The sequence below is a fragment of the Cyanistes caeruleus genome, chromosome 20 (assembly GCF_971803275.1).
Source record: "Cyanistes caeruleus chromosome 20, bCyaCae1.hap1.1, whole genome shotgun sequence".
NCBI classification, from domain to species: domain Eukaryota; kingdom Metazoa; phylum Chordata; class Aves; order Passeriformes; family Paridae; genus Cyanistes; species Cyanistes caeruleus.
Window position 1 is genome coordinate 7,468,498 of NC_141720.1, and position 26,856 is coordinate 7,495,353.

The following is a 26,856-nucleotide window of genomic DNA, read 5'->3' on the forward strand; positions in this document are numbered from 1 at the left end:
AAAGACCCCTTAAAAGGCAGCCAGGCTGCAAAGCAAGCACTGGTTTGAAGTAAAACCAAATAAGAGAAGGTCCTGCAGAGCAGCACTGCCACACTGGCTGTGTGACAAGCTCTTGGCATTTTTTGTCCCCTTCCTTCCACGTGCTGGTGGTTTTCTGGTAGCTCCTCCTGGCATGCGTGGCTCTCTCCTGGTCAGTCACATTTAACTCTCAGGAGGACAGTGCAGCAGCATCCTGACAAACCGGTTGGTATCTTGATTTATTTGGATTTTCTCTTTTAATTCAGTGTTTTATTGTGGTTACAAATCTCTTCTACTGTTTGCAGCCTGCACCACAACTCAAGGGTTCGTGGTACCTGGAGGAAATCCACGCTGGTTGGGTGCCTGTGTTTTTTCTCCTGGTTGTTTCTAAAGAAACCCTCAGCCCATCCAGGGCAGTAGTTTGGAGATGCCACCTGAAGCCCAGTCAGTTCATACCTGCAAAAAACTCATTCTGTGGGCCATGAAAATCCCACAAAGTTCTGAATCCCCCAAGTGCTGGGATTGGGTTTCAATAATTTCTTTTTGTAGGAATATATTCTCCTGCAAGGGAGAGAAGGGAGCCTGGTGGGAAGAATGGAGCAAACCCCAGTGTGCAAGACTGGGAATCACAATCTGTGTTCATGACAGGGCAGCAAATCCATTTTCCTTTCCCTGAGCAGAGCTTTTCCAACCAGGGCAGCCCCCAGTCCTCACCAGCAGGGCCAGGATAGCTGCAGATGAGTGCAAAGATTGCTCCAAAGCCCAGGCTCTGGTGCCCAGGAAAAACGAGTGGGGAATACCCCAGAGTGTGCAGAACAAAACACCCCTAGCAGTCAGAAATTAGTGTCAGACAGGACAGGAAAATAAAGCCCTGAGCCCTCACAGAAATTCACCTTCTCTCCTCTTCAAAAGCTGGAGAAATGCATTCAATATTGGCTTAAACTTGAGACATATCCCCAAATTTCCACCCTCTTGCCACCAGGGCCAAAACCCCCTTGGTTTCTTTTTTTTTCCCTGCCCTCCTTTTAGATTCAATTTTTTTGCTCACACCTTCACCCCGTCCAGCAGGAGAATGAAAAATTCCTGGGTGAGCAGAGCAGCCCCATGGCCACAGTGTGGCAGGAGCAGGGGCTGTGGTGACACTGCTGTCCCTCAGAGCCCTGGGCCAGGAGCAGTGACACTGGTGTCCCTCAGAGCCCCGGGCCAGGAGCAGTGACACTGGTGTCCCTCAGAGCCAGGAGCAGTGACACTGGTGTCCCCCAGAGCCCCAGACAGGAGCAGTGACACTGGTGTCCCCCAGAGCCCCCAGGCCAGGAGCAGTGACACTGGTGTCCCTCAGAACCCCCAGGCCAGGAGCAGTGACACTGGTGACACTGGTGTCCCCCAGAGCCCCAGGCCAGGAGCAGTGACACTGGTGTCCCTCAGAGCCAGGAGCAGTGACACTGGTGTCCCTCAGAGCCCTGGGCCAGGAGCAGTGACACTGGTGGCACTGGTGTCCCCCAGAGCCCTGGGCCAGGAGCAGTGACACTGGTGTCCCTCAGAGCCCCAGGCCAGTAGCAGAGATACTGGTGTCCCTCAGAGCCCCGGGCCAGGAGCAGTGACACTGGTGACACTGGTGTCCCCCAGAGCCCTGGGCCAGGAGCAGTGACACTGGTGTCCCTCAGAGCCCCCAGGCCAGGAGCAGTGACACTGGTGACACTGGTGTCCCCCAGAGCCCCCAGCTGTGTTTCCTGCCCCTCACTGCCCAGTGTTGTCCCTTCTCCACCTCTCCCAGCTCTCCTACGTGGACTCTGACGGGAACCCCATCGGGGTGGTGCAGATGACCTTCCTGCGTCTCCTGAGCGCCTCGGCCCGCCAGAACATCACCTACAACTGCTACCAGTCGGTGGCCTGGCACGATGCCACCACCAACAGCTATGACAAGGCCATCCGCTTCCTGGGCTCCAACGACGAGGAGATGTCCTACGACAACAACCCCTACATCCGGGCTGCCCTCGACGGCTGCGCGGTACGTGGGTGCTCCTGGCCTTGGGGACACCTTGGGGACACCTTGGGGACACCTCTGTCCCCTCCTCTGCTTGGCCAGCACCATCTTCCCCCCAGCAGATCACCCCCAAATGTGCTTCAGGGTTTTCCTTAACGTGGCAGACATCAACTTGCTCTTCCCTGCGTTGGAAATAAACGATTCCATGGGAATCCATGATCCTGCTCGAAGTCAGAGGAAGCTGCAAAACCTCCAGGAATCAAATTAATCTGATTAATCCAATTTATCTGCCTAAAAATGCTGCTTGCTTTCAAAAGCCTCCCTGTGTTTTGGTTCTTAGCCGGTTCCTCGCACAGGGAGAGGAGAGAGATGGCACCCAGTTGAGCAGGAAATTTCCAGGGCTTGATCTTTTTAACTGTTTCCAGAAATTCTTGGAGGCAAAGCAGGCAGGGTTTGGTTGGAATTTTCGTTCTTGCAGCCCCAGGAAGGCTCTGGGCTGTGCTGCTCATGAGGTGCACAGCCACAATTTCCAAAGGTGCCTCACATCCTCCCTTTTCTTCTAACTCCTCTTGGATGCTTGATTTGGGTTTAAACTCTGAAAATTCTGCCCTCAGGAGATAAAAATTTGGCAAAGCAGGTGCTGCCTGCATTTATTTTGAGCCCCAGCTTGCTGGTGTAAAAACATTCATAATTCCCACCCTCTGGAACTGCAGCACTTGGAGCCCACGGGACAGAAAGATTGAGATGTTTGACAGAAAAAGCTCCTCACGTAATTTGAGATTGAAATGCTTCTGTTCTGGCACAAACAGATTTTTTACTGATGGAGCAATGAGGAAAATCAGATTAGAACTTTTAACACATTCCTGGAGAGAGAAAAGGCATCCAGCCCCCTTCTGGAAACACTCAGGAGAAGTTTGTCCTCAAGTTTTTCATGTCTCCTGCTGACATAGCATCCTTGGGGAAAAGGACCTTCTCCTCCCTTCCCCTTCTGAATCTCAGAGCTGCTGGAGGACCACGTGTTGAACATTTTAAAGTGGATCAGCCTCCTGAAAACCTCTACCTTTTGTGCAGATAAATTGGATTAATCTGCTACCCTGGCAGATGGTGCTGCCCAAAGCGCAGGCAGGATATTTGAGATTTATCTATTTGCTTAAAGGAGTTTGGGGTTTACAGTAGATTCTCTACATTAAAGATTATTTTAGTCTGGCTCTTAGACACATAAAAAAGCCATTAGGAACTTAGAGAACTCCACCAGGAGTTTAGAGGTGCTTTTGCTTCTTTTTTGAGAGTGAGTGCTGCAGCCCATCCAATTGCTGGGCTCGGCTGTGCTGGGTTAATGGTTGGCCTCAATCATCCCAAAGGTCTTTTCCATCCTAAGTGATGCCAGGATTGAGCCCTACCCTGGGTTGGGCTTGTCCTGCTGTAGTGGGGAGGCTGCTGAAGCCAGAGGAGCTCCAGGGCTGATGTTCTTCCCATAATTTGTTTTTCCTGAACTTCCAGCCCTTTCTCATAGCTGTGCTCCAGCCTGTTCTTGTGAGCCACACAAATCACAGGGAAAGGTAGAGCCCAAAGCTGCTCCATAAATTCTCTTGTTTGTGCAGCTTTGTACGCCCTCAGGGGGCACTTCTGCTTCTCTAATAATTATTTATATTTTGGAAAGAACTCTGTGGCCACCAGGCATGATAAAAAGACAGCAGCACCTTGTGAATTCCATCAAACTTTAAATGTGATCTTTTCACTAATATATTCGAATTAAATCGCTCCCATTTGCTCAACAAGCCAGGCATGTCCTGGGGGAGAGGAAACAACCCTTCCACAGCCACGATTTTTCCAGGCTCCCATTCCAGCTTGGAAATGTGCTGGAGCAGAGTTCGAGTGTCATGATCTGCTTCTTCCCCAAGGTCTGGGCATCTCTCAAGGGTTTTGCAGCTGGGGCAACACGTGTTAAAAGCACAAATAAATTTGTTTGGGTGGTGGTGACTCCGATTTGGGTCCAAAAATTCCCGGGAAAAATCAACACGGTATTCCCAGCAGAGTGGTGATTATTCAGATGTGCTGATGTAGGCTTGGAGGCATCCTCAGAGCTCCTCTTTCCCTCATTCCAGGCAAGGAAGGGCTACCAGAAAACCATCCTGGAAATCAACACGCCCAAAGTGGAGCAGGTCCCCATAGTCGACATCATGTTCAATGACTTCGGAGAAGCGGCACAGAAATTTGGATTCGAGGTGGGACCAGCTTGCTTCCTGGGCTAAAAGAGCCACCTGAACCTAGTCTCCAAATGAGCAACCTCGTAACCTCATTGCGCCATTTAATTAAAAACAAAAAAAGAGAAAAAAGAAAAAAAAAAGGAGAAAAAAAAGAATTCCTCGTCACGTGCACGGTCTGAAACTGGACAGCGATGGGTTATTATTTTTTTTTTTTTCCTCCCCACCTATTTTGTTGCGTCCCCTGGTTTTGCCCCAGCCCCTCTGTGCCCCCTCAGCCATTCCCAGGATGGATATGGAATCTCATGACCACCAGCCACACACGGAGACCTGGCCCTGTCCCTGCTGCCACCGCTGCTGCCCCGCGGCCACTGAGCTGAGCCCACCTCCAGCACACTCCTCCTTCCTCCTCTTCTCCTTCTCGCCAGGAAGCGTTTGTTTGTTCCTAAGGAAAAAAAAAAAAAAAAGGAAAAAACTTGAAATTCCTCATGTCCAGCTTGATGTTGAAGTCCCAGCAGTCCTGGATCTGAAGCTTCTTGGAGGGGTTTTGTTGCCTTCCACTTCTTCCACTTCCACTTCTGTTTGGATCAGCTCCAGCAAGGAGATGCCATGGCTAATTCCAGAATTTTCCATGTTTCCTCCACTGAGTTTGCCTCATTCCACGTTTTCCAAAGTGCTGACTCAAGGTCACACTGGGCATCTCTTTGCCGTGTCTTAAAGGTGCTTCTATTTTTGTATGTTTGTGAGTAAATATTTGTATCGTATTTTATTTGAAATGTTGGAATGTTTCCGCCTTCAAACCATGCAAGTGACCTTGTCTGTATTAAAGCCACCCCATCCCAGCCAAGCTTCCAGCTGGGAATGAAGACAGCAGCTCCTGTCCCCACTTCTGCCTCTTCCCTGCCCCAAACTGGGATCTGGAGGCGTTGGAATTACCCCCAGGATGAGGTGAAACCAGCCCCCTGAGCCACAGATGCCTTTTGCAATGATTCCTTTCAAAATGAGGAAATTAAAGCCACTTTTTAACAAATTTCCTACAAATCCCCTGATCTAAAAGCAGGATCTGCATTGAGTCTCTGCCTTTTCATCCACTTGCTTAACACCTGCATTTTAAATTCATTCTTCTTTTTTTTTTTTCATTTCAGCATTCCTTTAAAATAATAAGAATTAAACCTGAATCCATTCCCAGTGGCAGATTCCAGTGGCAGGGGAAATCCATTTGTCCTCTCTGAATATCAAAAACCAAGAAAAAAAAAAATGAAGAAGAAAAAAAAAAGGTGCTTTTTATAGTTATTTTTACATATCTCTGTGGTGCTGATAACTTTAACACAACACTGGGGATACCCTGCCACTGGCCAATCTCCCACTTGGATTTTTAGGCACTTTCAGGCAGATTTTGGCTGCTGATAAATGCATGGCACCTTCTTATCTCTTCTATCCAAATCCTGCTCCTCTCCTTCCTTGGATGGGCCCGTGTAGTAAGAAACATTAAATGTTCTTACAATTATTATTATTTTATTTTTATTATTATTATTATTATTATTATAATAATTATTATTTGGTTTTCCCAAGGATATCCATGTCTTTTCCCAGTGGGAAGCAGAGCAGATTGTCCTCAGTGGCTGAACGTTTGTGGTGCTAATTTATGTTGGGTGTCCTGAAGCCGTGGGGGTGCTGCCCGCCCAGCAATCCCGGGAATTTGCAATTTTCCTCCTTTTCTCACTTTTTTTTTATTCCTTCCACGGCTCACAACGTGCTGACACCCTCTTCTTTTACCATTTATTTTTTCCTCCTTGCCCGTTTTCCTTCTTTAGGTCTCTCAGCTGGAAAATAATTGTTGCAAGGTGGGTTTTGGTTTTTTTTTAATTATTATTCTTTGGCCTGGAGCGCTCAGCTCAAGGGGGATTTTTCACCACGAAGGAAAAGACATCACATTTACTGTGAAAAAAGCCTATATATGATGTCTTTTCTCCCCTCCTGCCCAAACTGAGAGCAGCAGCATCCGAGGAAGGGAGGCAAAGCCGTGCTGGAGGGAGCGGCAGTGCCAGCGGTGCTTTTGGAGTCCTGGAGGAGCCGTGTCCATCCCTCTCCCTTCTTCTCCTCTGCTCTCTCCCACTTAAGGGAATTCAAAAAAAAAACCCAAAAGGTGCTACCCTAAAAACTGCAGACTCCGGCAGCAGAGCAGTGAAAAGGAATTTAGGATAATAAATAAGGAATTCAGCTTCTCAGTCACCTTGGCAACAGCGGGAAGGGCGGGAAAGGTTGCACATCCCAGCAAAGCCATATCCTGATATTTCTGATATTTGTCCACACCTGTGTGTCTGCCCAGGTCATGGGATTCTGCTCTCAATTTTCTCATCAAGAGAGCTTTTTTTTTTTTTTTTTTTCCTTTGATTTCTCTGCTTGAAGAAGAAAAAAAAAAAAAAAAAGAGAAAAAGAATAAAAATAAAAATTTCCTGTGTTGAATTCCACAGTGTTGTAATTGTACTGAGCTCCAAACTGTTCCAATCCCCCCCAGACCACTTAGCTACGGTATATTGCAATAAAATTACTACTTGTATTTGCAGACTTTCTTTTTGTGTAATTTTATTTCCCTCCTCCCCTTAATATATATTGACTTGAACAAATGTTGATAAGAAAAATAAAACCTATGGAAAAAAAAAAAAACCAACAAAAACAACAACTTTTAGTACATAAAGGCCCTTTTTAAAATATAGTGTCAAATGCCATATTGTACATTTCTTCAAAGTCCAATAAACATGTCATAAAATTTAAGTGTAATGCCCATAAGAGCTATTTTTAAATATTTTAAACCTGTGTAATAAAGGAATAAATGTAATAGATTTTTTTTTTCAATAAATCAAGTTTACTGTTTCCACCTAAACCCCCGTGATGTGAATCTCTTGTTGGAGTTGATTGCAGCGGGATTTCCCCAGGAGCCCCCTGCCCTGTGGAGCCTGGAAAGTTCATCAGAGGAGCAGTGGAAGTGGTTAAAAGGTAAAGAAATACTGTAAAATACAATCCAAACCCATCTTGGGAAGAAATTCCATGCCTGGAATCTTTTCTTTGGTTTGTTTTTGTTTTTGTTTTTTTCTTTCCCAGTGAGAAATTCCAGTGCAAAAATCCAACCTGGTTTTGGTGGCTGGGACGTGGAGAAGATTGTGTGGCCACCAGCTCTTCACCTTCTCCACAGCAGCAGAAACATCACCAGAGGAGCTTTTCTCTTCCTGATCTTCCCATCCCAAGACAAATTCAGGAAAAAAAACCATTTTTCCAGCTTCTTGGTGAGCTCCTCAACCCCCAGATTCCCGTTCTTGGCCCCAGGGCTCTGCTGTGTGGAGGGGAGCACCACGGGGGACACTTTGCTCATCCTCTCCTCCTCCTCTCCTGCAGGTTTCACTCCAGGATCCTCTGGAATTCCCTGTGGGAAACCACACCAGTGGCTGCCACCGGATCCGGGTCACTCTGGTTCTCAGGGGCTTCTTCAAACAGCCCCTGGCTGGTGCTGCAGTTCCAGGAGATGTTGGACCTTCAGGAGGAGATGTTTGGAGCACTGCAGGTGGGTCAGGTGCAGCAAGCTCAGCCCTGCACGAGGCTCTGAGGTGACCAAGCCAAGCTCTGTGTCCCAAAAGTTTGTGCCCTTCATTCTTCGGCTGCAGATCTTTGATGATTTTCATTCTTCGCTAAAAGGTGTCCAGAGAAGGAGCCAGAGCCACAGATTGGGCCAGTTCCATGGGCAGGGACCTTCCACAGCCCAGGGAGCTGCAAACCCCATCCAACCTGGACCTGAAATCGTTCAATCTTTAGTCATTGGGTCTGTCATTGACTTTGAGGAGCAGTTTTGGGAAATCTTGGGGTATTATGGCCCCAGATGGACCCCAGGAATGCAGAGGTACCACAGCTGCAGGGAGAAGTGAGGGCAAAATAACTTTATTTACTTAAACCCGGCTGGAAATACCTCACTTGGACCTTGCTCATCCTTCAAGGTGACCCCAGCCCTTCTCACCAGCTGTGATTTGCACTCAATCACTGCTGCTTGCAGCAAACGCCTCCGTGCTGAGGGAAGCTTTGATCTGCTATTAGGGAAAAACAGAGATCTGAGGAGAGATCTGACTCTTTCTGGCACTGCCAGACACGGGAGCCCTGGCACATCTTTCACCTCTTTTTGTAGAACATGGCCATGATTTAGTGCTCCAGCTCCAAAGCTGTAACTCCAGCAGGTGAAATACTGAGGGGAATTTGTAGAAGAGCCACAGAAAGAGCAGCAGATTATTGAGACAGTGTGAGCACCCAAACCTGCTCAGTTATGGGGTGAGGATGGGGCTGCTCACCCCAAATTCCAGCAGCAGCTGCCTCAGGGATCCCACAAGGGCAGGACCAGGAGCCCAAAGCTCGGGATGCAGCAAAGAGAGGATGAAAACCACCAAGCTCAGCACCCAGGGGGAGCAGAGCAGAACTCAGCCCAGGGAGTGGGAATTACCCAGCTGATCCCAGTGGGGTTAAAAAGTGCTTTTAAAGCAGGGAAGGGGAGGCTGCAGAGCTTGGGGCTGCTGCTCTGCCTTGCCCTGCATGTGAGGTTTTATTTGAAATGCCTGGGCTGGGATTCCTGCCCTGCAGGGTGAGGAAAGCAGGAGAAACCTGCAGTGTTTTCCCCACACAGCTGCCTGAGCTGACCCAGGCACAAGGATGTGTCTGTGTGCTTCCCACTGCTTCCAGGGGTAAAACAGGAGCTGCTGTGGGATTTGCTGTAAAATGGGAATTGTTCTTTGGTTTGGTTTTCAGCCCTGCTCTGGAGGAAGAGGCCCAGCCCCTCGTGCTGCTCTGTGACTTGTGACTCCCTGGTTTTTGGATTCCCTTGGCTTGCTTCAGCTGCACTCCATCACCTTAAGGTCTTTTTCAGCCTAAAGAATTTTGTGATCTAACTGGTGGAGCACTGGCTGTCCCTAAAAAAGCCCATCCTACATGATTTGTTAGAGTGGGATAGGGGGTCTTACCAAACACAGCTCCCCCAGCCCTGATTTGACCTGGAGCTGCACCAGCAGGGACCAGCTCATCCCAGTTCCTCCTGGGAGCTGGGAAAAGGGACCAGGATCACAGCCCTGCCACGTCCCACTCCCTGAGCCACTCTGGGGTCACAGCTTTTGCTCTCCACAAGATGTCACGTGGGATTGGGATGCTCTTGTTGCTGTTGCCTCTCCAAGAGATGTTCCTCCCCCATCTCCTTAAATCCTGTGTTTACAACAGACTGGTAAAAATAACCAGTAACTGATAAAATTTAGAGAGCAGATCCTGGGCGTCCCCTCGGTGTCTAGGTGAGTTTTGGCAAACAAGAGAAGCTGGGAATGGGTGTTTTATACAAAGGGTTGAGCATCCTTAGTGCCACCAGAGCTCCCCTGGAGAGACAGAAACAGCAGGAGCAAGTGGGAGGCTGGAATGAGGAGGGGAGAGGATTGTGCATGAATTAGCATGGAGAAAATATGCAAATTGTTGGGTAGAGTGAGGCTCTCATGGCATTCAAAGGAGCTGGAGCTATTCTTGTCCTTCAGCTGCTTTTTGTCCTGCGTCTTCTCCCAGCCAGGCTGGATTTGACTTGGGTTTATTTTTATTAATGTCTCAAGCAAAAAGTAGAATTGATCTGACCCACAGCTCTGGGAAAAAAAAAAAGAAAATACAAAAAAACCCCCAAAACCCCACAAAATCTCTCTCATGTCTTCCTGTGAGAAAAAACAAGTGAGCTGGAGGTGCCTCTGGCAGTTCAGCACCACCTGTAAATTAATCTCCAGAGTGCCCAGAAAAGCTGATGCAGTGCAAGTCAAATGTGTCCCCTCTCTTCACACCTTGCCCAGGAGCTGTGCCTCTGCAAATTCCCTGCTCTGGCTTTCCAGCCAGACAATTCCCATGGTTTTTTTATTATATTTTTTTATCAGGACTGCTCAGTGCTGTGTGTGTCACCACGAGTCCGGTGTCCCTCTGCCATGAGCAGGTGGGAAGCAAGGATTTATCATAATTTTCCATCAATTATTGTATCCCTGCATAATCTGGATTTCCCTTCATTTTTCTTTTCTTCCCACGTGTTTTTCCTTTAAGGCAGGAGCAACCTTTGAGGCCAAGCTGGGCTGATGTTCCCAACATCTGTCAGGGGCTGTTCAGGCAGGGCTGCTCTCCTGCCACTGTGCAGTGACCCAAAAACAGCCTTGGAAATAATTGGCTTTTAATTCATCCTTCCCTCAGCACTTCCAGCTCTGGGGAATCCAGTCCCTTTCCACATCAAGGGAATCTTCAGCATCTTCTCTGGAAGTGCTGGATTTGGGGCTCTTGCACTGAAAACCCATTTTGCTTTTGATCTGAGAGCAGGAGGAGTTTAGCACGCTGCACTTTTATTAATGGCACTTACTGCCACTTCATTTATTCCTTGTAACTTCTCTGCTTGCAGATTTTTCCCATCCTGGGGCATCGTGGCAGCAAAGTGATTTTCTCCAGAGGCACAAACCCGGTTCTTCCCACAGCTCCTGCCTGCTCCTACCTCGGCAGCAAACAAAACCCTCCCAATTCCCTCTGGTACTAATGGCTTTCCTCAAACAGCCCTGAGCAAAAACAAACACCCCAAAGAAATCAAACACACCAAAACCCTGCAGAAAGCAGCTGTTCCCCTCCTTCAGAGAGGATCCAACGAGCTTGTTCCTTCAGAGATGCAGAAGGAGGGGAGCTGTGAAGCGCTGAAATTACATCTTGTAAGGCTGCGGCTGTCACGCTCACAGGCACCCCTGGAACTGCTGCTGCACAGCTCAACAGCCACAGCCAGCCTGGCAGCCCTGGGACTCCGTGTTCTCATCCTGCCTAATTATTAATATGTTAATTTGACAATGAGATGTTGTTCTTTGTGGAGAATTTCCTGCGCCGCGCTTGGATTTTTTTATTATTTTTTTTTTTTCCGGCTGTTTCTCAGCTCGCGGATTTTTTTGTTTTCTCTGTTTCCTCGGCTCAGGGCAGAGCAGAGCTCTGAGGGAACTTTTTGCCCAATCCCTGGAAGTGTCCAAGGCCAGGTTGGAAGGGGTTTGGAGCGAGCTGGGATAGTCAAGGTGTCCCTTGGGGGCACTGGATGAGCTCTAAGGTCCCTCCAACCCAAACCATTCCGGGATTCTCTGATTCCCTGAGCATTCCAAGGTGCCAAGAGGGTAGCAAAATAGGAGAGCATCGTGCTGGGGCTGATTATTTGGGAATATGCCACAACCAAGCCCTCCAGAAGGTGGATGCTGCCCCACGGCCGTGGTTGTGCCGCTGCCTGGGGATCCAGAGGGAGAGAATGCCCTGATGAAGTTTAAAACTTCACCTGTTCAGCTGAGCAGGGACCAGAAGCTGCTGGGGGTCTGCCAAAGGTGCTCTCACACATCCCAGGTGTGGTGAAGAGTCTGATCTCTTCAGGATTGTGGCACAAATTCACATCCAGAGGTTTCCTGGGGGCTCCCAGATGGAAAACTGGGCTGGGAAAGTGCCCCCCTTCAGCCCCATCTCCCCCGGAGCTGAAGGTCGGACCCCAGCTGCTCCTCACTGCCACCAGCACCATGCTGAATTTCAGGAGACAGCAGCAGCCACTAAAAAAAAAAACCCAAATTGTCCCTTTTTAGGATTTTCCCTTCAAGCAGGTTGATCCAAGACCCTGTTGAAACAGAATTCAAAAACCTGCCAGACTTGAAACATTAATTAAGACACACAACGGGGAGAGAGGGGGAGAAGGAAGGAGGCGAGCATCCATTCAGGAATTCTCTGCTCTACGAGGCAGCGTTTGTGGCTCCACACACATCCATCATTTTTTTTGGGGGGGAAAGCAAGAAATTAAATCCAACCCCACAGGAAGTTTGTCCACCACCATGGATTTAATTTCCCAACTTGCATCAAGCAAAGATTAACCTTGCTGAAGGGCGCCAGCAGAGCGGGGAGGAATGTACAAATTAATCCCTGCTATGAGTTTCTTCAGGAGGAAACACTGAGCAGGATTAAATATTTATTGTATATAAATATTTTCTTTCCCACCTCCCCCGTTTCCTCTCCTGATCTGTATTTCGGGCTCCTTCCAGCAAAGCCAGTTTGTCCAGCAAGAGTGCAAGTGTTTGTTTTTCCTCCTGGATGAGGAGGAAGATTTGAGGAATAATTCATTTGCCACCTTGATTTTTCCCTTCCCTCCCCTCCCAAGATTGATATCGTGGCACTTAAAGGGGAGAAAATCAAGTTGTGCTGATCTATGACCAGACACTATTTATTCTCATAGAACCTCATCTGCAATTTTCTTCAGCATCCTCAGAATTAAAACCTCTTTGCAATCTCTCCAGCTGGCTGAAAATGTACCATTTCCCTGCCTCCCCTCCTCAGATGTCTTTTCCCTCTGATCAGGGCAGGGCATTATCGATGATGTGATTCTGCTTTACATTCAGATGCTCGTGGGGTTTTTTGGACCATAAATAATATTCCTGTGCAGCTCAGGCAGAATCATTCTGAGGTTGGTTTTTTTTCCCCCCCTTTTCTTATTCCTTTTCCTTCTCTCTTTCCCTTTCTATCTTTCTTTCTCCAGCTCTTGCAAGGGGTGATAAATCCATCATTTCTTCCCCCGTAGCAACCGCCAACGTGCAATATGGAGCCCATTCCTTCACACCTGGGATTTACACTCGGGGGTGACCCTGTAAACAGCAAAAAAAAACCCTTTTCCATGGATCCTGGGCTTCCTGGGAGAAAGAAACCAGCCTGGAACAGAGGATGGCTCAGCACTGTAATCCTAGAAAGCAGCAGAGGGGCCTGGTGTCCCTCTGTTGTCCCCAGCTGGGGACAGCCTGGTCCATGCTGGGGGCATTGCTGGAGCAAATGAAGATGAAAGCTGGTTTTTTTACAGATTAACATGTTTTCCATGAATTTTCTATTGATATTCCTCCCTGATGGGATGATGGGATTTGGGCTGGATGGATGTGCCCTCTGGATCCTGCCCCAGCCTCCTGGAGCACAGAAGATGTGACAGCAAGGCTGGCTCATTGAAAACATTTATTTTTGTCTGATTAGAAATAGAAAAACATCTGAAAGCAGCTGGAGATGAACCATCCCACCAGATCCTTGCACCCCTTCATTCCCCTCTCCATGGCCTGGGGAATATCTCCCTCCTCTCCAGGGACATCAGTTCCTCCTGCTGCCCTGGCTTTGCTGAGATGAAGTGTCCCAGGGAGAGGAAACAGCCTTAAGTCGTGCCAGGAGAGGGTTAGACTGGAAATTAGGAAAGGTTTATTTGCTGAAAGGGCTGATCAGTGCTGGAAGAAGCTGCCCAGGGAGGTGCTGGAAGGGTTTAAAAGACGCAGGTGTGGCACTTGGGGACACGGTGAAGCGGTGGCCTCGGCAGTGCTGGCTTCAGGGCTGGATGTGATGATTTTTGAGGGTTTTCCCAGCCTTAATGGTCCTGTGATTCCATGAGCCAGCCCTGGATTAGCCCAAACCCACCCTGGGGGCTGCAGTGAGGGGACACTGCAGGTCCCAGGGGCAGGGACTGGTTTGTGGCACTGCTTTGGAGCTTGGGGACAGATCCTAGGTGGCCCCAGCTGAGTGAGGGGGGCAGGACCCCCTAAATCAGCCCCAGCATCACTCCAGAGCTGCAGGAGTGAGATCATGGGAGAGACTCAATTCATCTCCTCTCCCTGCTCCAGAGCTTTCTTCCCGCTGCCCAGGGCTGGGGAGAACTCCCAGGCTCCATCAGGATGGAATTTCCAATTGTTTGGGGGATCCCTACCTTGAATTTCCAGCATGAGCAGCCCTTGGTGGCTCAAAGGAAACCCACCTGCAAGTGCCTGTGCCACTCTCCCCACTTGAAAAGGCTTTGCTGGGGCCCATCCAGCACCCTCCACACGGCTGAATTCCCGTTTATTTTTTAAAAGCCCAAGATTTCATGTTGTTTTGTCTCTCATTTTGCAGAGTTAATCGGATTGGCAAGCACAGAAAGGAGCTGTCAGGGGAAGCAGCTGCCGAGCAGCACAAAGCTGGGTGTGTAATCCAAGCTTTACCCACAGCCTTATTAAGATCGAGATGTCTCATTACAGGCGTATTTCCAGCTGGATTTCACAGCAGCTTTTGTGATTTCTCCCTTTCACCCCCTCCCCTTCCTAACATTTTTTTTTTTTTCCCCCCTGTCATATAATTCGCTGCTTTTTGCTGTGGGGGAAAGAGTTTGGTTGAACACGTGTTGCACTGAGCAACATCCTCAATTTAAATGGAAATTCTATCAATAACAAATGTTCTTTCTCTCCTCACCCTGGGAAGGGCTTGGAAATATCATTCAGAGGAAAAAAAAAAGCCCACCAGAGCTCAGAGCCAGCACAAGAACGACCCCAGTCCTCTGGCAGCGCCAATTGCAGATAATAAAGTGCCCATTTGTTGCAGCTGAGTTGGTGTAAATGGGCTGGAGGAAAGAGGAGTTCAGGAATCGAGGCTGAAAAATCAAATGAAGAGCGAGGGGAAGTGGGAATCTCGTTATGGAGTGACTGTGGGCATTTATTGCAGCTGGAAATAGGGGCAGGGAGAGGGAGCCGGGAGCTCGAAGGAGCCTGGAACAGCTCCTGGAAGGAATTTGGAGTGATCCAATCAAGGGCATGAGGAGTTTTAGGTGGATAAAGGGACAAAAGGCATGACTGGGTCCCAACCTGTCGCCCTCTCCAAGTCCTGTTCTCTTTTCCCATAATTAATTTATTATTTCAAGCCTGGCTTGTTGGGGCAGAGATTTTTCTCTGCCAGGTAATCTGTAACACATCTGTGCCCTGTAACACATCCCTACCTGGGAAAAACCTAAACAGAACTAACACTGAGGAGCTAAATGGTATTAAAATACATTTGTCCCTTCTCTCCAGGGAGACAACCTATGAAAAAAAAAATAAAAATAATCAATGTTTCTGTCATCACCCACAATTCCAGAAATCTTCATAAATTACTCTTTTCTGGTTGAGAAACTTTTCCCAATGAGAAACTTTGCCAGGTGTCCTTATTGCTAAAAAGCCATTTACTCCTAAAAGAGATGCTCTGAGGGAAATTTTTCAGCTGGCTGTAAAAATAAATCATTGAGCATCGCTGCCATTGACTGCTGAGATTTCCAGGGGCTGGGCAGGTGATTTATAGGGGATTGGAGGAAGATGCTTTTTGACTGCAATCCATGAAGCCAGTCCTGGACTCCTCCCCAGCTGGATGTGCAACCCCTGCACGGGATGAGGATCAGATCCATGGATTTCCTTCCAGGATGCAGAGTTTCATTTGGGTCAGGCTCTTTTGGGGATGTTGGGGTGCAGGGAGAGGTTGCCAAGATCCCCCAATCCCACATTTCCTACTGTGCTGGGGCTCCCCTTTGTTTGCCAGAGCCAGAATTCCAGGAGCAGAGGTAAATCCCATCCCAGGTGTGTTTTAATCGATCAGGATTGCTCAGGATGCCTGAGGTTGGGAGGGATAAACATCTTTTCCTGTTTCTATTTGGTTTATTTGTTAATTTAAGCTCTGCTGTCCCTGTGCTCCCGGCCCAAGCCACATCTCACATGCTCCTGCTGCAGGGCAGGTTTCTCCTCTGAGCTGATGCTGAGAGGCTCCAGCTCCTCCAAAAATGGGAAAAAAATTAAAAATTCCCAGTCCCTGCCCAGCTTTGGGGTGTAGCTGCTTTTCTAAATCCATCTCGCTTCATTTGTCACGGTGATGGATCCGCTGCCCATATGTTTAAATACCACGGAAATGCAGCCTTGCAAATATCTGCTCACCCAGGAGGAATCATTTTGCCTGACAGGCAATCAAGGCAAGATCAGTATTTTTTCCTCGTCATCACCAGCTCTGAAAGACTTTGGAGAAGTTTCCATGTCCTTCTCCCTGTGTGGGGCCTCACCATTTGCTGCTGCTGCCAGGGTCAGAGCAGTTTTCTCTTTGCAAAACCCATCACCTTCCTCCAAAATAACCCAAGCAGGGCCTTCTCCCCCTCTGTACCATAAATCACAGCAGGAAAAATGAAATGTAGGAGCTTTCCAAGCCCCAGCAAGGCAGGGATGATGCTGGATTCATCAATCCCACGGCGTGGCTGCAGCTTAAGCTTTGCCCTTTACGAGCAGTGTTGCATTTCAGGAGAGATTTCTGAGCCCATGGCAATGAGAGGAGAGAGGAGAAACGAAACATAATCACCCTCAGTGTCTGCCTGGCCTGAGTTCCTGCAGGAAAAGCTGGAAGAGCCACCTGTGTGAAATAAAAGGCTTCAAGGAGCAAAGGAATTCATTTTATCCGGAGTGATTTTTCTCGGAGGCTGAGGGATAGATCTTCTCTGCCCCAGTGCACACCCTTGGTTAATGACTGGAGTCTTCAGCATGAAATACTGGGGGAGAAAACTCCATTTCCATCCCTGCAGTTTGGAGAGAGGGAAGGAGCAGCACTTCCCAAGGAGCACGAGAGCTGTGAAAGCTCTTCAACACCTTTAGTTCCTGCCTGGCATCTGCTGATATTTTATTTTTGGCACCTATCAAGCATCTGTTATCCCTGCTGAGATTTTACCCTGTCGTGTTTGTGTATGGAAAAATAAAATCCACCAAATAATGAAGAAATGCTGGCAGTAAAAGAAATAAAAATGCAGATTCTTCTGGGCCTGGAGCTGCGAAGTGATGGATTGAGCCACGGATAGGAACCCCATGGATTTGGGGGAATTTCAGCCACCCAAAGAGTATTTCAGAACATATTCCTTATTCTATAATTAATGACTGGATCAGCTGGGAGATCCTCACCCTTTCTACTGACCCAAAGGGGTGCTGTGATTTTCCAGGGTGGAGGAACAAGGAAAGGTTAACCTGTTATTAAAAACTTCATTATTATGTTAATGATGGAGAAACTTCTGCTAAAACTAATTTCCAAGCCATCAGCTCTTCCCCTGTGTGTGCCTACTCCAGCTCAGGGCTAAATTACATTTTCTAGGATCAAGGAATGGCTTGGAAAGGACCTTAAAGCTCATCCATGGGTTGTGAGACACCTGCCACTACCCCAGGGTGCTCCAGCCTGGCCTTGGACACCTCCAGGGATGGGGCAGCCACAATTTTTATTCTTTCCTCAGCATTTCTGGGAGCATTTTCTCTGGTCGGAGCTTCCAGGGACGGATCCAGAAAGCTCCCAACCACGTGAAGAATTTTCCTCCCAAGGATCACACAAGGATGGCACTTGGTTTCCCAAGCTGGCAGCCAGGGAGGGGTCAAGGGGCTGCTCCTGCTCAGCTTTCCCGAGTTTTCCTGGCAGGGATGGGCAGCCAGGCAGGTTCACCCTGTGGAGTTGTTTTCCCTCCCTCACTGGCTGCCATGAGGAGTCTCCACTCCAGTACCACATCCAGGGCCATCTGTCCCCACTCCTGAGATTCCAGCACTCAGTCCCCTCCAGGAAAACCAACGGGAATGTTCCTTTGGAGAAGGAGCAGCAGAAGGGGGCTGGTATTTAACCGTGGCACGGAGTTCTCACCCTCTCCTGCTCGGAGGAGTTCTCTCATTACTGAGCCTGGCTGCTGCTGACTCATTTATTCCGTGGCTTTCAGGCTGGCTAAATATATTCCAGCACTAAGGACTAGTGCTCTGGGTTTGGGGAATGAGGGGGGAAAGGGAAAAGAAGCCAGAGGAGAGAACATTGCAATGCTCAGCTTCACGCCCAGCCTGAGCTTCGCTGGGATGGGTTGCAAATGAAAGGATGTCCAGGAAAGATAGATTTAGAGGCTTCTCACAGGCTGGAATTTGTCATGGTTCCAGCTCCAGGGAAGGGTGATCCAAGAAATGGGGATCCTGGCCCAGAGGAGAAATTTGGGGCATTTTGCCATCCTTTCCTTCCACATGCCCCCTGTCTCCTCCACACCATCACAGCTCTGTCCACATCAGCCTTCAAAGAATCCCAGACTGGTTTGTGTTGGGAGACCCTAAAGCTCATCCCATCCCACTCCTGCCATGGCAGGGACACTTCCACTGTCCCAGGCTGCTCCAAGCCCCAATGTCCAGCCTGGCCTTGGGCACTGCCAGGGATCCAGGGGCAGCCCCAGCTGCTCTGGGCACCCTGTGCCAGGGCCTGCCCACCCTGCCAGGGAACAATTCCTTCCTAAAGCCCAATGTAAATTTCCCATCTTTCAGTTTGAAGCCATTCCCCTTTGTCCAATCACTCCATAACAAAAGTCCCCCTCCACCTTCCTTGCAGCCTTTCTCCCTCCCTGTTCATCTCCATCCACTCCCCTTTGCTTTCCAATCCTTCACTGGAAGCATTTCCCAGCTCCCATGCCTTGCACACTGAATTATTCTTTTCCTCTGCTATCATTTACCAGGGTGACACTCCCAGATGTGTCTTTTCTGTAGAGAAAGGCTGTGGAAACATTGTGGGATCAATAAAAAAAGGGAATACATCCTTTTTGGCACAGGCATCACATCCTGGGGGTTGTTTGCTGTCTCCTCAGAGAGGTGGGACCAAAAACATTCAGAAGCTGCTGAACTGAGGGGCTCCAGTTTAAGGGCACACCTGAAACTGGTTGTTTTTGTTTTAAATAAATGAAGAGAGAAAAATTTAATCCTTTGATTTAATTTTAGACTGGAGTGTTAAAAGGAATTTAGGCACCTGTAGCATCTCCTTTCTGGTATCATCCACCAGTTCCCCATCTCAGAACCGGGATCAGAAGCTGCATCCATGGAGGATTCACCCTGGGAAGCTGAAATAGCCAAAATCAATATTTGGCTTTGATGGTTTTCATGCCATGAAATCCAGCCCAAATCCACGATCAGGAATTACACCCACCCCTGTGTCCGTGGCCCTGGTGTGTCCTTGCTCAGCGTTGGTGGCAGTGTGATTTTAAAAAGGGAAATAAATAAAACTGAAATAAAAGGGAAATAAAAGGGAAATAAAGACAAGCAAAGTGTCTGCTCTGGGTCTGAGTCCGGGGGTGGGCACTGCCAGAGTTACTGACCCGAGAGTTTGCTGCTTGAAGGGTTCTGCAAATGCCAGCTGGGTGTTCATAAATCAAGCAGTGGCACACATTTCTCTCCTGGAGCCAGCAGAGCTGTGGCTCTGTAAATCACTGTGTACAGAGCCTTTATTGGGGGTGGTAAATCTCAAAGCTCTCACCTCTATTTTTTTTTTATTTTTTCCTTCTTTTTTCTTTAATTATTAAAGGCCACACTGAGAAGGAAAACGGCTCAAACCCTTTGTAAAGTTTGGAAGTGTTTCTGGAGGGTCTGGAGAGTGGGAGACAGATGGGAGAGGTGGCTCAGACCTCCTGCGTGTGAATTTTTTCCTCTTTGAAGCTGAACTTTTGATTTACAAAAATCACCTGTCTCAACTTTAAAACCGAGAAGATTCCACCACAAAAACAGGAGAACTGCTGCTGTTGTTATTCATCTTCTGCCTCAAAAATATCAATTATATTCCTAGTCAGGAATAAAAGAAATCAAGGATTGATTAGTAGGAGACCCTAAAATTTTGCTGTTGGGAAATTCACATCATGTGCTGCATAAAACAAGAGAAACTCGGGGGTTTTTTGTTCTTTCATGGGGCTTCTTTCCAAATTGGAATGAATGAGATGATGATAGGGAGATAAGAAGAGGATATTGAAAGAACAGTGGAAATTGTTTTAGAAATAGATCTCAGGGGGGAAGGCAGTTAGAGAAATTAAGCCAATTAGGCTGGGTATGGTTGATTCTCCCTTTCCTGAAGAAGCTCTCCAAGGTGGATAATGAAGGCCAGGCCAGATGTAAAGATTTGCATTCCTGGCTGTGGAGCCTGGAGTTTTAATTAGTCCCGGGGTCTTTCTGCAGGGCTGTGCTGACAGCCAAGGGTGTGCTGACCTTTTCCTTCCTTTTCTTTCCTTTTCTTTCCCTTTCCTCAGCTTCATTCCAGCCCTGCTCATCCCAGGGGCTGTGACATTCCAGCTCTGTGCTCCCAGCTGTGCCAAAGGCAAAACGAGAGCCCCAAACCCAAAAGCAGAGCAAACACATCCTGCAGGAGGGAGGAGAGGGAATTCCACCCAGGAATTCCTTCAGGGGCATCCTTGGGGTGAGGCACAGGGAGCTGGGGATGGGCAGAGGGACAAGGGGACAAAGGGACAGATGTTTTGGGGTCTGCTGGGCTGGGAATCTTCCTCCTGTTGGAGGGGACAAAGGGACAGATGTTTTGGGGTCTGCTGAGCTGGAATCTTCCCCCTCTGGGACATCCCAAGTGCTGAGGGAAGTGTCCCCTGCTCCCCTGCCATCCCCCTGCTCTGCCCACAGGCAAACACTGATTTCTCCATTCCCTCTGCTACCTTTTTACTGCTTCCCTGTTATCTCCAGCTCCTTTTAAGAAAACTGCTGTGAGACTTCTTCTTAAGGAAATCTGAGGGAAGCAAAGGCACCTTTTAAAGTGCTGATGTTTTCAACACCTTGTCTTGCACTGCTCCAGCACATTCCCCAAGAGCTCTTTGAAATACCAACACTAATCAAGAAAAGTTAAATTTTCTTCATGTGCTACATCCCTGGCTGGTGGCTGAGCTGTGTCTGCCACGGCAGCATCTTCCCTGGCACTGTCTGCGGGGAAAAACCTGAACTCCCAGGAGAGAACAGAGAATTTCTGTTCCCACGGCACTGCTGGAGCTCTCTGGGGATGGAAGTGAGACTGGAATTTAATCTTAGTGCAGCGGGGAAGCTCAAAATGCCTTTGTGAAGGTTGATGTTTGAAGGGTTGGCTGAGAGCAGAGTGAGATCCAGGGAAGTTCTGGTGTCTGATAAAACACTGAGGAGAAACTCTGACCCACACTTGCTTCCCTCGGCACAAGGAACTTCCAGCCAAGTGTGATAAAAGGGGGGGAAAATCATTTTATAAGTAATTTAGTTCAATAACTGAGTACAGATGAGGGTCTGGAGCTTCCCAGCTCGGGATTTGCTTTGTTTTGGGAATTGGGCTGGTTTTCCAGAGGGAAATCAACTTAGTGCAGCTGGCCCAGCTCATTGTCACCCTCAGCATCACCTCCAGCTCCATTCCCAGGATCCAGGAGGAGCTGCAGACACTGCTCCTCTTCCTCCCAAACTTCCTGAGGGAGAAACCTTTTCCATCTTGGGGAGAAATTCACTCCCAGCGTGGCACAGAGATTTGTGTGTGTGTGCTCAGAACTGCCTGGCTGCTGTTAATCTCCGGGGTTTATTGATGCACAGCGATTATTTGCAGGTGTCTGAGATGGGAGTAACGTTCTCATCCCCTTTGTAACCACGTCTGGACATGCACTGGGCTGGAGTAAATCAGCTGGGCTCACTCTGCCAAGTCCCTGCTGTTACACCAGGGTAAAACCCACAGAAATGAGAGCAGAATCGAGGCCAAGCCTGCCAGTAAATGAACTGCAGCAGCAAAAGCGACTTTAATGGATGTGTACTGCAGCTTAATGGATATGTACAGCTCTTGTTTTATTGCTGGGCTTTAGGAGAGTAGCAAGCCTTTAATTGACTTTGATAGAAGAGGGTCTCCTTAGCGCTGCAGTCGAGGGCAAAACCAATCATTAATATAATTAAGGCATTTACTTCCAGCATGTGTTTGTTCTTTCTTACTGAAACTCCTGCCTGGCAAACTCCTGGCTGCAGGATGACCTTGGAGCCAGGCTGCTCCTCACTTTGTTGTGGGGAAGAGGGGAATGTTCCACGCACAGGATGCTGCAGCCTCAGGGGCGTGGGCTTTGTGCCTTTACCCAGACACAGTCAGCACCCAGGGGTGGTTTGGAGGCTCAGGGAGTGCAAGGTGCTGGCCCTGCCCTGGGTGCCACACGGGCCTTGGCTTCTGAACAGAGCATCCCTCACCTGCCCGGGCCCTGAGCTGAACTGGAGCTGCATCCTGTCCCAAACTGTCCCAAACTGTCCCAAACTGTCCCAAACTGTCCCAAACTGTCCCCCCCTCTCTGCTTCCCTTCCCTGTGTCCTTGCCGGGAGCTGCAGGGATGGGGGTGGGCAGGGGCTACCAAGGAAGAAAATCCAGAGCTCCTTCTCCTCCTGCAGAAAATCCAGGGTTCCTTCTCCTCCTGCAGAAAATCCAGAGCTCCTTCTCCTCCTGCAGAAAGTCCAGGGTTCCTTCTCCTCCTGCAGAAATTCCAGAGCTCCTTCTCCTCCTGCAGAAAGTCCAGGGTTCCTTCTCCTCCTGCACAAAGTCCAGGGTTCCTTCTCCTCCTGCAGAAAGTCCAGGGTTCCTTCTCCTCCTGCAGGAAATCTAGGGCTGGGAATGTTGGACCTGCTTCACTCAGGACCATGGGTGAGTGGGGACAAGGAGCATCCCACCTCCTCATTCCAGGCTGGGAATTCCTGCCTGGGGGGATCCATCACACTCTGGAGTCAGGGGATGCTGGCCCCAGCCTTTGCCAGGATTCAGCCTTGGAAAAACCACCTCATTCCTGTCCATTCCAACCCCTGGTGCTGGGCCAGGTGACACAGCACAGCTCAGCTGATCAGGGAGAGGTGGCTCCTGTCCCTTCCAGATTTTCCCAGGAGCAGATGACACCACCACGGTGGCAGCTCCCTCTCCCAGATGGCTCCTCTCACTTAGAACAGGCATCTCTGAGCAGAGAAACCCTTGTGCTGTGTGTGTTCAGAACCCCCTGAACATCCATTCTTTCAGCTCTCTTTCCCAAAAAAAAAGAAAAAAAAAAAAGAAATAAAAATGAGTGCATAACCGCAGGACAATTATCACTCAATTAATTCCTCTCCTGTCACCATAACACTGTGTTTGACCTTATTCACAGTTACTTGATCTTCAGCTCTTTAATATTTCAGTTGACCTTTTGGGCTGCAGAGCTGCTGCTGCTTCTCCCTGGCATTCCAGAGCCAACCTGTGCATGCAGTGACCCCAGGCTCATTTATCATTCCATTTCAGGTGTCAGCACAGCCATTATTCAAATGACTGGCCGCACATGTAATCAATCTTTAATGAAACAATAATTGCACCATCCCCTCCGCCAGATCCCTGCCTTTCTTCGAGGTATCTTGTATATTAATTATTGAAAACAAGGGTGTTTTACCAGCAATGGGTTGTGTTTCATCAATCAAGAGAATTTTAACTGGGAGATTTATGACCTTTGGTTTCACAGAGGAGCAGGAAAACAGCAGCTCCTGTCGCTCTTGGTCTCACCTTGTGATTCCTGTAGGTTTTTTTCACGCTGCCAGAAGCAGAAGTCTGGGATTGAGGGACTGCTGGCAATAAGAGGTGACAAATGTACATGGAGGAGTGTCCCTGTGCAAAATGCCCCTGCTCTGGGAGAGGTGATGCTGTGACAAAACAAAGAAAAAAAAAAAACAAACAGAAAATCCATTTGAAAATAATTCAAATTTGCATAATTCCCCAGATTGGAGAGGGTTAATTCAGAGACACCTGGTACTAAACCAGGCTTTCTTCAGGTGGGGTTCTTCATTGCTTTAGCCCCATAAAAACCCAGCAGCTCCTGAGTTTGTGTTCCTTTGCAAGCTGAGAAGGCTCAGGGAGTCAGGTGCAGGTAAGGCAGGAGGTTTAGTTCTGCTAACATTTGGAAAATGGAGGAGAAAAAAAAATAAAATGCTGAGGGAGGTTTAGGATTTTAAAAATTAATTAGAATAATAAGCTTGGGCTTGTTGGGGTTTTTTAATGAATGTGAACAAATTTCTGGGAATTTATAGACTTCTCTGTCTAGAGAAGATTCATGAGAAAAATTGCAGTGGCTGTACCACTGTTTGGTTTGGTGGTAAATTGCTCTGTGTTGGAGCCACATTTCGGCCAGTGGAAGCAGGGAGTGTGGCAAGTGCTGCTCTTGGTCCTGGAGGAGCCCAGAAATAGCAGCAGAGCCCTGCTCCCTCTATAGCAACAGAGGAGTTAATGCTGAGAAAGTCGCTCTTATGAGCCTCTGTTTTCTCAGTACAGCATTCTTTTATTTGTGTGGGTTTTTCTCACCTTGTTTGCAACCTTCAGCAGCGATTTTAATGGGAGATTTGTTGGGGTTTTTTTTTGTGGTTTTTTTTTTATTATTTTCTTTCTTCCTGAAATTACCATCAGCCTTTTTGGAGGAGGGCACGACAGCAGCCAGGGACCCTGAGCTGTTTGCAGTTCCATCCCAGCGGAGGAGGGAGAGGAAAATGAACCCTCCTATTTATGCAGTGACTCTAATGATGGTGGGGAAAGGTAAATATGTGAACAAAGAGCCTCTGTTTGCCTCTGCTGTGACAAGGCAGCGTCTGGGGGAGCGATTGCTCCTGTTGTTGAGTTTCCCTCCCGTCATTATTGACTTTCTGTGCTGCACTGAGGCAGCTCTCGCTTCCCAGCCCCGAATGTGATGGATAAAATGATGGATAAAGTGATGGATAAAGCAGCCCCTGGCGCAGGGAAAGCTCCGTGCAAGGGCTCTGTGTGTGGTTTGGGGGTTGGGTTTTTTTTCCCCAAAATTGTTTTCATGCAATTCCTGCTCTTGGCTGCCCTTGCTCAAGGTTTCCCTTTTTGTTCAATCTCCAGGATAAAGGAGGAATTGGGGAACAGCCTCAGCAGGAATTGAGGAACAGCCTCAGCAGGAATTGAGGAACAGCCTCAGCAGCACAGCCACACATTTTTTTCTCTCCTGGAATTCCCATTTCCCACATCCTCAAACCCCCAGTTTGGAGCAAGGAGCTCATCTCACCTCCTCTCTTCCCCACCTTTGGATCTGGTCAGTTGATTAAACTGAGGATTTTTCCTGTTCTCCCTGAATTTGGAGAGGGAATGCTGCTGAGGCATCCCATGGAGAGATCCCAGGCTGGGCCACCTCCATTCCAAGGTGTTTCCAGACCTGCCTCAGTTGTGGGGAATTACCTCTAGAACAAAGCTCCAGGTGGGAAGGGAAAAAAAATTTCAAGCATTCTGCTGGCACAGGATTACTTAGTGCAAGGCTAAATCCCACTAATTTAAAAGCCTGGATTGCAGGGTGATAAATGGCCCAGCTTCCTGTATTGTTTGATAATGAATTTTTGAATCCTGTTGTATTAAGGGGTGGAAAAAACAGCAAGATACAAGAGGAATGCCCTTTTCCTTCTGTGCACACTGAACTCCATTTGTTGGGAAAGGATTTATGGTTTTCATCATAATTTAATTCTAAAACATATCACTTAATTAAAGGGATTTATTAAAATCCTCTGGCAGTGCCTTTTTACGATAAGCCCAGGACTCAGACCCTGAATGTCAGGGAGAAAATTCATCAATTGATTTGTTGAACTACACAGGTCTCACCCCCCTCTCTGCTCCAGCTGAGTCAGGGTGGAAGAAAGAAATCCATAGTCAAAAGCCTAAAAATCTCCAGGATGGATTGGTTTGCTAATTCCATCCGTTTTTCCCTCCCCCTCTCCCTGGGCCTGGCTTCTCGAGGCTCTGTTAATGAGCAGATTAATATTGATGCTGGGAGCTGTCAGTCTGGCTGCCAGAGCCCTCCAGGAGCCGGGCTGTTCCCTGATGTTTCCCCTCACAACCTCTGCTTTTGGCCCATGGGACCCCTTTCTCCTGCAGTGGCTGAATTTCCCTGATTTTCAGCTCCCAGGAAAACCCTGCTGGGAAGAGGCTGCCCAGTCTCCAAGGAATTATCCTGGATGGATTCCTGCTGGGATGGAAGTGCCCTCCGTCCTGTGGGACCTTGGTCCCTGTACCAATAAACCTGAATTATCCTGCAGAAGCTTCCTGACACTGATTGCTCTGTGAAATGCCCCAAAATCAGGGAGCTTCTGAGGTTTTATGGGATAAAGGCCAAAGCCTTCCTGCTGGTGCAGCTGAAGGAAAAGCCTTGGAAATGTTTCTGAATTGCCTAAAGGTCCAAAATATTTAGGGCAAAGGAGAACACTGCAAGCTGGGTTGTGAATCCAGCCTCTCCACCCTTTCTCCAGCTTGCAGACTGCTCAGGGAAGGAGGAGAATTGTTCAGGTTGTGATGGAGAATTGGGAACAGGAGCACATCCAGCTGCAGGAGCCAGCTCCCTGGCACTGCCCCCGCCACTGCCATTTGTCTCCCAAAGAGCCATTCCCCTCCAGCTGGGATTCCTGATAAAATGTATTGAGAGCCTCTCCTCTCTAAGCCCATAAATCCTGCCCTAACCCAAAAGGAGCTCTTGGGAATCTTATTAAAAAAACTTCTGAATGAGTTCCAAGCCCCTGTGCTGACACTTTGGAGCCTTGCTCTGTGGAACAGGGAATTTCAGCTCTGCTCCCCGAGCCCACGGCTGGGGCTGAACACAGACCAGCTCTGGAGGAATCCAGCTCTGCTGCCAGCCCTAAATGCAGTAAATCTCAGGCTGGAGCTGTCTATTAGCCTTGTTTATTAGAGCTGGAAGGAGCTGGGAGAGAAAGGAAAGAAGGAAAAGCGCTCAGAGAATGTTTTTTAGAACTCTCACTGTGCTTGTGAACCCAAAATGATAAAATGCTGCTTTGGGAGGCACCTTTGCAGCCTCTTTGGGCTGAGCTTTTAATAGGAATAATCCAAAACCAGCAGCTGATTCCGTTTTGGGGTGTTTTTTTTGTTTGTTTGTTTGGGTTTTTTTTTGGCAGGGAGCAGCTATTCCTGTCAGGCCCACACAGGTGTTAAAGGCCTGGTGTTTTGGGTAGAATATATTAAGGCTCTGAAAGTGTTTGGAGAGATATTTTTGATCACTTTAACGAGGTTTTTTTGCCCCTAAATGTT

At 48.3% G+C, this 26,856-nt stretch overlaps 1 protein-coding gene and 2 long non-coding RNA genes across 5 annotated transcripts in view; all 3 read left to right on the forward strand.

Moving 5' to 3' along the window:
• Nucleotides 1-4,970, forward strand: part of COL5A1 (collagen type V alpha 1 chain) — a 132,634-nt gene extending 127,664 nt beyond the window's left edge. For all 3 annotated transcript variants that reach the window (XR_015278313.1, XM_086858824.1, XM_086858825.1), the window contains exons 65-66: nucleotides 1,793-2,026; nucleotides 4,108-4,970. Coding sequence is in view for 2 of the 3 variants with exons in the window: in XM_086858824.1 (XP_086714950.1) it covers nucleotides 1,793-2,026; nucleotides 4,108-4,254 (381 nt within the window). In the remaining variant the exon portion in view is untranslated. The remainder of the gene's footprint in view (nucleotides 1-1,792; nucleotides 2,027-4,107) is intronic.
• A 1,603-nt stretch (nucleotides 4,971-6,573) lies between these two features.
• On the forward strand, nucleotides 6,574-12,240 carry LOC147649722 (uncharacterized). The gene is made up of 5 exons (XR_015278314.1): nucleotides 6,574-7,203; nucleotides 7,309-7,490; nucleotides 7,600-7,765; nucleotides 8,989-9,095; nucleotides 10,640-12,240. It is a non-coding gene; the product is annotated as an uncharacterized LOC147649722 (long non-coding RNA).
• An 11,408-nt stretch (nucleotides 12,241-23,648) lies between these two features.
• On the forward strand, nucleotides 23,649-25,856 carry LOC111937154 (uncharacterized). The gene is made up of 3 exons (XR_002868459.2): nucleotides 23,649-23,689; nucleotides 24,223-24,348; nucleotides 24,676-25,856. It is a non-coding gene; the product is annotated as an uncharacterized LOC111937154 (long non-coding RNA).
• Nucleotides 25,857-26,856: the final 1,000 nt, after the last annotated feature.